General features: G+C 48.4%; 1 protein-coding gene across 1 annotated transcript in view; it reads left to right on the top strand.

Moving 5' to 3' along the window:
- The window catches only part of LOC107123997 (obscurin-like), a 73,710-nt gene that overhangs the window by 54,894 nt on the left and 7,443 nt on the right, over positions 1–11,373 (top strand). The window contains exons 13-17 of the mRNA XM_015427371.1: positions 3,787–4,053; positions 5,097–5,366; positions 7,095–7,361; positions 8,491–8,757; positions 11,124–11,236. Of these exons, the coding sequence (XP_015282857.1) occupies positions 3,787–4,053; positions 5,097–5,366; positions 7,095–7,361; positions 8,491–8,757; positions 11,124–11,236 (1,184 nt within the window). The remainder of the gene's footprint in view (positions 1–3,786; positions 4,054–5,096; positions 5,367–7,094; positions 7,362–8,490; positions 8,758–11,123; positions 11,237–11,373) is intronic.

Raw genomic sequence — 11,373 nt, 5'->3', positions numbered from 1 at the left:
AGGCTCTGTATGTAATGAGGTGGCTTTGCCTTTAAGGGATGGGTTGAAGAGATAATTTTCCAAGTGTGACTTCTTCTGCCTTATGTGACAGTGAAGAGCTAAGCTTTTTCCTGCAGCATAATAGTTTTGGTGGGAGACTCACAGGGCTGTTTTAGGGGAAAGCTTGTTTGAGATGGTATCCAACTGTCCTTGAAATCTCAAGATCATAGAGCCTGGGGTTGCTTCTGGGCCCCATTTTGGTCTTGGATTTCCATCAGCCAGTAGTGGCCTGGAATGCTCCAACAGAATTGTCAGTTGGGGTTTCTATTGGCTGGGATTTGCCACTGATATCCATACCCTAGTGTGCGGTCAGACGTGCATTTTAATCCACTGTTTCCCTGCCTCTAATTGATCCAGAGTATAGCAATCAGACGCTTATCAAACCTGGCAGCCAAGGAGTGTTAATGTCGGCCATTTTAAAAAATAGTTTCTCCCTTGAGTGTGCACACAAGCGCTGCTATGCCTCCTGGGATATGTAGATCATGGGGCTGACAGCCATTTTTTAGAAAAGTTTGTCCTGTGGGTATGTGCACAAGCGCTGATCAGCCTGCTGGGACATGTAGTCTCCCTCTCTAAACTTTTCAATTTACCCTACTCCAAAGCCTAGGAAAAAGCTGAAGTACAGGGGAGTTTTTGTTTGAAAGTTTTTATGAAGGAAACAAAATTTAGAGCAGCCCCTGGGGGAGGGGGGGGGGAGAGAGGTACGAATATGCAGTTGAGCACACTTCGCTAACTAGTAAAAAAAACCTGGCAGCAGAAAAACAAGAGACCTGTCAGACCTGACGGATGGCCTGGGGTGCACAACAGAGTGATCAGACAACAGGAAATCTGGTTTGAAACCAGCTCAGCCCAAAAGGACCAGACTTTCAAAGGTATCAAATAAACACGTAGTGAAGGGGGGGAGAGAACAGGACGACTGGGGCATGACAGACAGATGCTGCTGTCTGATTGTGTATTTTAAATCCATACGGGAACAGCAACGGCAGCAGATTAAACTGCACATCTGATCACAGCCCTAATGTCCTGTACGTTATACTACTGTAATGTACTTTACATGAGGCAATAACCAGGAACTTCAATGGCTGTGAAATACTGCAGCCAAATTTTGGCCAGGTGTTAGCCGATGAAACCGTGTTATACAGTTATTGGCTGCAATCAGGCAGACTAAATAATCCACATTCAATCCACTTTCAGTGCACTTTCCAACTGGATTTTGCCAGTTCACACAGTAAAATCCAGTTGGAAAGTGCACTGAAAGTGGATTATTTAGTGTGTGTGATCGCAGCTATCATTCATAGGCTACCTATAATTTTCCAGGCCAAGTTCAAGGTGCCAGTTTTAACCTATAAAGCCCTAACAGTGTGGGTTCTGAGTATCTCAAAGAACATCTGCTTCCATGCAAACCTCCCTTATAGTAAAGGTCAGGTAAAGAGGCCTTGTTTTAAATGTCAATGTATGGGAAGGCTATAATGGTCTCCACACATAGCAGGGCCTTTTAGTTGCGGCCCCAGAACTCTAGAAAACCTTCCTTTGAGAAATAAGTCTGGCTACAACTTTGCAGAGGTTTTTACAGAAATCTGTTTGTTTCTGTTAGCTTTTAATTGTTATGTTTCATTTCCTGGTCCATTATATTATTGCTGCTATTTGTGCTGTTGTTATTGATATAAATGCATTTTATCTTTTTACTGCTGTTTTATTGTTATTTTATTTCCTCAGCTATGTGCCATTATGGAAAACTATGAAAAGCAGCTTGAGAAGTTTGTAAAAGAAGTAAAAGTAAAGCTAGAAGCAGGGTCAGCAGGAGAGGAATGCATGTGCAGCTGGGCCTGGCTTCCCATTGTTTTTCTCTATTAGCTTCCACTGCAGAAGAGGCAAAATCCTTTGGGCAGATTAAGAAATAGCCTGAATTTTCAACAATGGGAGTTGTCAGGGGCTACTAGCTACAACAGCTAAGTAGGTTCTCCATGTATAAAGGCAATAGAATCCTAATGACCAAATATTAAAGACAAACAAGGAATTGCCATCACCGTAACATCCAGAGACATCTGCCTGTGGAATACCTTCCAGTGCTAGAGGGATCTTTGGTGTGATCCAGTTAGCAATTCATGTTTTTATGACAATAACAGCAAGTTCTAGCAGAGTACAGTGTTGTCTTTCACCAGCTTGACCCCCTTTGGATCTCTGCTTTTTTTGGTCTCTAGATCTGGATTTGACCTGTAAAGATGCTGAAACTGCATAGGGAGCAGAGGTCCATCAGTGGGGCCGGGACATTAGAAGTCCTCCCACTGTTGACCCCCCCCCCCAGCACCAAGAAGACAGAGCATCCCTTGCCCCAGACTGAGAGTTCCTAAGAACATAAGAGACGCCATTGCTGGATCAGGCCAAAGGCCCATCCAGCCCAACACTCTGTATCACACAGTGGCCAGAAATACCAGGTGCCTTCAGGAGGTCCATCAGTGGGGCCGGGACATTAGAAGTCCTCCCACTGTTGACCCCCCCCCCCAGCACCAAGAAGACAGAGCATCCCTTGCCCCAGACTGAGAGTTCCTAAGAACATAAGAGACGCCATTGCTGGATCAGGCCAAAGGCCCATCCAGCCCAACACTCTGTATCACACAGTGGCCAGAAATACCAGGTGCCTTCAGGAGGTCCATCAGTGGGGCCGGGACATTAGAAGTCCTCCCACTGTTGACCCCCCCCCCCAGCACCAAGAAGACAGAGCATCCCTTGCCCCAGAGCCCCTATCTATACCGTGTGGCTAATAGCCACTGATGGACCTCCTGAAGGCACCTGGTATTTCTGGCCACTGTGTGATACAGAGTGTTGGGCTGGATGGGCCTTTGGCCTGATCCAGCAATGGCGTCTCTTATGTTCTCTTATGTTAACTGATTTTCAAACCTTACATTTGTTTTGCACCCCCTTCGAAATCAGTCTGTACCATCTGCAAGAAGGTTAAAATCTCTTCTCAAAATGTCTTCCGTTTTATGATGCAGCAACTGACATTTAGACTTGGTGTGTAGCTTGGGACAATTCAGTCACACAGCTGCCAAGACGTACAGTAGGGAGATTAGTTCCTTGAATTCGAATGGTTCAACTGGCATGTATAATGTGCATTTATAGACTTACTCAATTGTGTCATTTGTTCAGCAGTCTGGGGAACTGACATTGATGTGTTTGTAAGGACAGGCCAAGGCCTGTCCTTACAAACACATCAATGTCAGTTCCCCAGACCGCTGAACAAATGACACAATTGGGTAAGTCTGGATGGCCCAGGCTGACCTAATCTGGTCAGATCTCAGCATCTGAGCAGGTTCACCCTGGCTAGTGTTTGGTATGAAAACACCAGGTGGCAGATCCTCTCTGAATGCCTCTTGCCTCGAAAACCCCATAAGGAGTCGCCATAAGTCAGCTGTGACTTGATGGCAGAAACAAACAAGCAAAAAGGACAGGACATGGAAGACGAACGGGAAGGAGTGCAAAAGTTATTTCCTTCTGATTACAGGGCGTCCTTTCCCGGATCTTTCTAGTTTCTCATGTTTGAGGAAATCCTGCCAAGGTATCCTCAAATCTTTCTTTATTGTTAGGAAGGCCAGAAACTTAGAAACAAAGGAAATTGTGGTTCTTGGGATTCTTAGGCAGGTTTGAGTTACAGTGTGACCAGGGATTCATGCGCATTTCCAGACAACCTCCCCCTCTCCCGTTGTCCTGTCTGTTCTCTGCAGTCGCTCTGTTCTTTGCCTTCTTCAGAGCTGCCGGTGAAGTTTGTCCGGGGCCTCTCAGATGTGTCAGCACTTCAGGGGGACACAGTGCTGTTTTGGTGTGAATTGTGCAAAACTAAGGGTGATGTATCGTGGTTGAAGGATGGCCAAGAGTTGGAACCGAATGAGCGCCTGCAGATTCGAGCAGAGGGCCGAGAGCGTTCTTTGACCCTGAGCCAGGTGGGGCCTGAGGATGCTGGCGAGTACTCATGTGAGAGCAAGGAGGACCGCACCCTGGCTATCCTCACAGTACAGAGTGAGTCCTAATGTCCTTAGAGTTACAGTCCTCTGATTCCAATAACCCATATTCAGATTCCTCTATGCATCATGGTGGCAGACGTGAGGACTGAAGATACCCCACAGGGCTGGTGACATCTGTGCTCTGTCCTTCATTCTGATAAGAGCTGTTCGTAGTTCTGATAAGAGCTGTTCTTGAAAAAGGGCAGGGTATAAATCCAATCTCTTCTTCTTCTTCTTGAAAAAGAGCAGTTTCTGTCAAGAGCTCTCTCAGCCCCACCCACCTCACAGGGTGTCTGTTGTGGGGGGGAAGGGAAAGGAGTTTGTAAGCCACTCTGAGACACCTTTGGGTAGTGAAGGGTGGGGGATAAATCCAATCTCTTCTTCTTCTTCATAAAGCTGAACAATACTGGCATGGGGAGAAGTATATGTGGGGTCCTGCCTAGATAAAACCTATAACTGTTCTGTGAGGGGCTACTGGTCACAGACTGGCAGGAAATTATGCAAATAGGCATATGAGGTAAACACAAGGAGTCCAATACAGACCCAGTGTCAAACTCGGGCCTCGTTTGCCATAGGGTTCTTAACTGCCTGTCTTTGATATCTGTAAGCTTACTGCCTTGTTTCACTCTGGCTGGGAATGGCGGGGCGGGGAGTGTGTGAGTGCGTGTGTGGAGTTGCTTTGCTTAGAGTCACGCAAGCTTGTAATTGCATCCATGTGGGGCCTCCCCTTGGTGGGAAGTATGTGTGCTTGACCTTGAGTACCAGACACTGGTACCAGACACTGCTAGATAATGTAACCATAGATTTGCAGGTGTTGTAGGAGGGCTGATGGTGTACCGTAGATTTTGGTGGGCTGGATGTATGGGTGTCATTGGTCTGGTCACTGGGGGAGGGATTGTTTGAAAGATGTATAATTGCAGAACTAGCGCCAAGGGAGTCAGTTCTGACACAGACTCATCTATGCTTGAAACCTCTTTACCTCTCAATAAACAAATCACTGCCAAGAAAGTGTTGGGAGTGAGTTCTTTCAAGACCTGACACCCAGCACTTCTCCCCCAGTCCCCAGGATCGTGGAGATCATTTCTGAGCTGTACAACTTAACAGTGTTGGAGGGGGATGATGCTGCCTTCAAAGTCGTGATGTCTCCTGACAATGTGGCCCTGAAGTGGCAGCTGAATGGCCAAGACGTGGTACCCAGTGAACGGCTTACCACAACAAGAAATGGGTTGTGCCATACCCTCACAATACGACAGTGCCGGCTGAGCGACAGTGGCACTGTGGCTGTCAACGCAGAAGGCCTGGTGAGCACAGCCAGGCTGAGTGTACAAGGTAAATAACCGTCAAGGCAACACCAGACATATTGCTTGGGGAAGAGTCATGGGAATCTCAGCTCACTGGGGAGGGGATCCTGCTCCAGCTGTCCATCAGGTGCTCAGTGGAACCAGATGGGCATCAGCGACCCTTCACCATCCACAATGCCAGACGCTTAGACCAAGTACAAGATGGGACTCCCAGATTTACAGTGAGTCAAAAGCAAGGGTGGTGCCTGCTCTGTTCCCGCCCAACCTCAGTTCTGAATTCTGCACCAAGAAAATTCAAATTGTATGATCTGAATAAATTGTAATTAATTAAAAACAATTTCCTATATTTGCCAATTTGACATTGGGAAGAAGTACAAGCCTGAACCCCATGGGTCCCCAGGGCAGCTGTTCACATAGAACCAGACCACTGTGTATTTTTAAAAATAAATGTATTAAGTTTATTTCAAGTTCAAATAATATAAAAGTTTATTCTATTGCTAAATCGATTCTCTAAAATCATGCAGCAAGAAAGCAAAGAAACTAGCTCAACTGTCTGACACTTTTAGGGCTGGCACTAAGAACATAAGAGCATAAGAGAAGCCAACGTTGGATCAGGCCAATGGCCCATCCAGCCCAACACTCTGTGTCACACAGTGGCCAAAAATACCAGGGGCCATCAGGAGGTCCACCATTGGGGCCAGGACACTAGAAGCCCCCCCACTGTTGCCCTCCCCCCAAGCACCATGAATACAGAGCATCCCTGGCCCCAGACTGAGAGTTCCTATCTATACCTTGTGGCTCATAGCCACTGATGGACCTCAGCTCCATAGGTTTACCCAATTCCCTGTTGAAGCCATCCATGCTTGTAGCCGCCACCACCTCCTGTGGCAGTGAATTCCATGTGTTAATCATTCTTATAAGATAGCACAAACCTTAAGTTCCAAAGTCAGAGGCCAAAGTCAAAGGCGTTCTCTACGCTGCTAGCAAGTGCCATTCAAGCAGTTCATAGGTCTTTGGCCCAACAGGATCTCAACTAGTCTCTTTTATCTCGGGCCTTAGCTGAATTATAGTTTTTGGCCCAGTAACATCAGGTGAAGATAACATCCAATCAGAACACGCTCTTAGGAGAAGCCTCTAGAAGATTAGATCGTCACCCCTGGCTCTCCTCTCCCCACCCCACCCTATGGGCTGCAGGCTCTCATGAGACACCAATCATGCCACCTTCACCTCTGATCTTGAAGATGATAAGAACTATATAGGCTGAGGAACCAATTAGTAACACCAACAGGATGAACTTGGCCCATTACTGTTCACATTAACCCTTGAGGGGGGGCCAGGATGGCTTTGCCTCACAAACATGCTTCAGCTTTCTGCTTTAGACATGAAAGACACCTTACTGAAGTGTAGTGGAAGTCCTCCTTAGATCCTACCTTTGTCTTCTGAAATCATGCCAGGCACTGCAAGTACAAGTTTTATCACTGTAGCTCTGCTGGTTCTCAGTTTGTACTTATTAAAAATTAAAGCTAAGCTTCTCAAGATGCTGAATTCTGAAGCCAGAACCTAATTCTGTGCTTGCAAACATATGAAATAGGTCTACCCTCGTGTATAATGATCAGCATATAGGAGTTTACAAATCCAGGGTTCCCTCCAAACAGAGAGCCAGATATCATTGACTGAGATGTGTTTGGGAAAGGTAAGAAAGGTGTTCTTGGTGTTTCCTGTACTGAGCTCTTACCCTTGATGTCTCTTCCTGCAGAGGCTCAGGTGCTATTTGTACAGACACAGCGTGACTTGGTGGCTGAGGAGGGTCAGGACGTGCACTTGGAGGTGAAGCTAAGCTTGGAGAATGCGGAAGTGCAGTGGATGAAGCAGGGCATCCTGCTCCAGCCATCGGTCAAATACTCCATGGAGGCACATGGGCATCAGCGAGCCCTCACCATTCACAACGTTGAACTCTCTGACCGAGGCACCTACCGTTGCGAGAGCCTGCATGACCGCACTCAAGCCAGGCTGAGTGTGGAACGTATGTGTCAACCTCTGGTTTCTTCCCCTGTCCTGTCTGTTGTAGATTGGAAGTCCCACTGGCATCAACAGTGACCCTTCTTTGTTCTTTACAGCAGGTAGCTCTGTCTTGGTGTTCAGTGCCAAGTACTAGCAAGAGTTCCAAAAGGTTGAGTGGCTCCAGTCAGAATGGAATGCCCATTTCTAGGCTAGGGAGGGAATGATCCTCTGTGACAGTGGGAGGGGTATGCTGGGACTGCATCCCTTGGGAAGGGAACGGAGACCTTGTATTCTTTTTGCCCGCTTGCTATTGCTCCTGGAGAGCAGACCCCTTTCCCTGTGAAAATGGATCATAAGAACATAAGAGACGCCAATGTTGGATCAGGCCAAAGGCCCATCCAGTCCAACACTCTGTATCCCACAGTGGCCAGAAATACCAGTGCCATCAGGAGGACCACCAGTGGGGCCAGGACATTAGAAGCCCTCCCACTGTTGACCCCCCCCAAGCACCAAGATGACAGAGCATCACTTGCCCCAGAACCCCTATCTATACCTTGTGGCTAATAGCCACTGATGGACCTCTGCTCCATATGCTTATCTAATTCCCTTTTGAAGCCGTCCATGCTTGTAGCCACGACCACCACATCCTGTGGCAGTGAATTCCAAGTGTTAATCACTCTTTGGGTGAAGAAGTACTTCCTTTTCTCCGTTCTAACCCGACCGCTCAGCAGTTTCATGGCGTGCCCACAAGGAGTTCTTGTATTGTGAGAAAGGGAGAAAAGTACCTCTTTCTCTACCTGCTCTATCCCATGCATAATCTTATAAACCTCAATCATGTCACCCATCAGTCGTCGTTTCTCCAAGCTAAAGAGCCCTAAGCGCCTTAACCTTTCCTCATAGGGAAAGTGTTCCAACCCTTTTATCATTCGAGTTGCCCTTTTCTGCACTTTTTCCAAAGCTATAATATCCTTTTTAAGGTGTGGTGACCAGAATTGCACACAGTATTCCAAATGAGGTCGCACCATTGATTTATATAGGGGCATTATGATATTGGCTGATCTTTTTTCAATACCCTTCCTAATAATCCCCAGCATAGCATTGGCCTTCTTTATTGCACTCTGTGCTGAGCTCTTATGCCTCCTTTCCTCCAGCCCGAAGAGTGACAGTGAGGAAACCACTATTGGATGTGGAGACTGTTGAAAAGGAAACGGTGACCTTTGAGCTGGAACTATCACATGCCAACGTGCCTGGGGTATGGACACGTGACGGCATCCGCATGAAGCCCAGCTCCACCTGCCGAGTGAGCATGAATGGTTGCGTGCACAGTTTAACGCTGATGGGGCTCACCCTAGATGATTCGGGTACTGTGGCCTTTACTGCTGACACTGTGCGGAGCAGCGCCCGTCTTCTGGTCCGAGGTACTGAGGCGGGTAGGAAAAAGGGGGGGGGAATTGACTCTGGTGGATGAGAATTGCCTGCTTGTACATAGAGTGAGTCAGGGATGAGTGGAGGGGGAAGAGCAGTGGAAAAGCGAGATGACTGGTGCTCAGGGCTCTTTTTATAGAAAAAGCCCAGCAGGAACTCATTAGCATAATAGGCCACGCCCATCAGCAGAAACTCATTAGGATTGGCTACATTAGGGCATTACCATATTGGGCCACACCCCTGACAGCACAGCTCATTAGCCCATTAGGCCGCACCCCCATGTTACCAAAAGTGTGGTCATCCAGCCGCACCCACCTTTCCCTTCTTATTCTGTTGACCTTGTTTGTGGTCAAAACCCAGGGCCTTTTTTTGTAGCCGGAACTCCTTTGCATGTTAGGCCACACACCCCTAATGTAGCCAATCCTAATGACTTTCTGCTGTTGGGTGTGGCCTATTATGCTAATGAGTTCCTGCTGGGCGTGGCCAACTCGGGAGCCAGCCGGAACTCCGTTCCTGTGCGTTCCTGCCCAAAAAGAGCCCTGGCTGATTTCTGGCATGAGTCTGCCTTCACGTATGCAGTTGTTTGGCATCGGAGCCCTGTGTATTGTGGGCCATCTGCCTTGAACTGCAGTGCTGATATTGCCCGCTGCCCAGCTGTGCCTTTGCATCTGGGTTTTTCAACAGCTGAGCAAAATAATGATTTGATTTGATTTACTAGATTTCTACCCCGCCCTCCCGGCCTAGGCTGGCTCAGGGCAACTTTCATAAAAACAACATAAAATTTACAATAATATAGAATAAAAATTAAACAGCATCAATTAATACAAATAACAATTCTAAAACCATAAAACATAATAAAGGGCTAGTAGTGATGATTCCACAGCCGTTGTTGTTGAGTTCTCTCCTCTCGCAGTCGGCTCCTTGAGCTTCTTAGAATGTCTTCGGCGGCTGGCTCAGGCTGTAGCTAAAGTCCCAGGGGAAACAGGGCTCTCCAGACAATGGCTGCCAGTTGTTAGTAGTCACGGCAGCTCCAAAAGCCTGGCGGGAGAGCTCCGTTTTACAGGCCCTGCGGAACTGGAAAAGGTCCCACAGGGCCCTGGTCTCTTCTGGGAGCTCATTCCACCAGAGTGGAGCCACCACCGAGAAAGCCCTGGCCCTGGTTGCTGCCAGCCTGGCCTCCTTGAGACTCCGGAGGGCCAGCCGATTCTGGGCCCCTGAACGCAGCGCTCTCTGGGGTACATAGGGGAAAAGGCAGTCCCTCAGGTATGTAGGTCCATGGCCATATAGGGCTTTAAAGGTAAGAACCTTGAAATGAATCCGGTATGCTATAGGCAGCCAGTGCCATGTCTTTAGCATAGGCTGGATGTGCTCCCGAATAGGGAGTCCCATCAAAAGCCTGGCCACAGCATTTTGCACCAGCTGCAGCTTCTGGATCTGAGACAAGGGCAGCCCCATGTAGAGGGCATTACAGTAGTCTAATCTCGAGGTGACCATTGCGTGGATCACTGTTGCCAAGTCGTTGCATTTCAGGAAGGGAACCAACTGCTTAATCAGCCAAAGGTGGTAGAAGGCTGACTTGGCAGTGGCTGCTACCTGAGCCTCCATTGTTAAGGAGGCATCTAGGAGCACTTCCAGACTCCTAACCTGTGGCGCTGACACCAATGATGCCCCATCGAAGGTCGGGAGCGGGAATCCCTACCCTCGGGCCCTTCCAACTCAGGCACAGGACCTCTGTCTTCGTTGGATTCAATTTCAGACGGCTCAATCTAAGCCAACCAGCCACGGCTTGTAATGCCCAGTCTAGAGCTTCTGGTTTGGAGTCGGACCGGCCGCCCAATGACAGATAGAGCTGGGTGTCGTCCGCGTACTGGTGACATCCCAACCCATGCCTCCGGGCAATCTGGGCAATATAACAAAAAGTGCAAAGCCTCGAATTCGACTACCCCCACCCAGTGCTTACCCTGCGTAGTGCTCTTAAATCTTCCTTGTCTCAAACAGCAGAGCCAGTCTTTTGGCTGTGGCTGTCTCAGGTACATCCACTGTGTTCTGGGGCACTTGCATCTTTCCTTCGCACTTTACGGGCTAAGCACAGAAAACACTGGCACAAAAAATTAATGTTCCAGTAGTGCTGCATAAAGAGTGAAGAATCTCAGAACTCTGGCAGGTTAGGAGATTTGTAGACGGGGGAGGGCTTCAGTTGCTGGGCCATAGTCCTCCAAAGCAAACGTGGATGAGGACTGCGGGCTGGTTTGCTGTGCCGTGCTGGAGTGGGGTGGTGCCCCTGGCTTAGCTAAGCCCAGCACGTTGACCGCTTGATATCTTTCCAGTCTCCAACCTGCACCTGTCCCTGTCCCTGCAGAGCCACCCGTCACCATGCTGCGCTTTCCCCAGGATATGAGCGTCCCTGAGACAGGCTTGGCCACCTTTGAGTGTGAGTTGTCCAGGCCTCTGGCTGACGTGAAGTGGTACAAGGTGAGAATGCGACTCGCTGCACTTCACTCCCTTGTCTTCCCTGGATCTCCCCCACTCTCCCGAGGACCATGGCTCTCCTTCTTCCTCTTCTTGTGAAAGAGTGAGCCAACACGGCTGATTTGCATGTCCCAGTTCAT

This window comes from Gekko japonicus, unplaced genomic scaffold (genome assembly GCF_001447785.1).
Source record: "Gekko japonicus isolate JY-2015 unplaced genomic scaffold, Gekko_japonicus_V1.1 scaffold2129, whole genome shotgun sequence".
Classification (NCBI taxonomy): domain Eukaryota; kingdom Metazoa; phylum Chordata; class Lepidosauria; order Squamata; family Gekkonidae; genus Gekko; species Gekko japonicus.
This window is presented reverse-complemented; position numbering and strand designations above follow the sequence as displayed.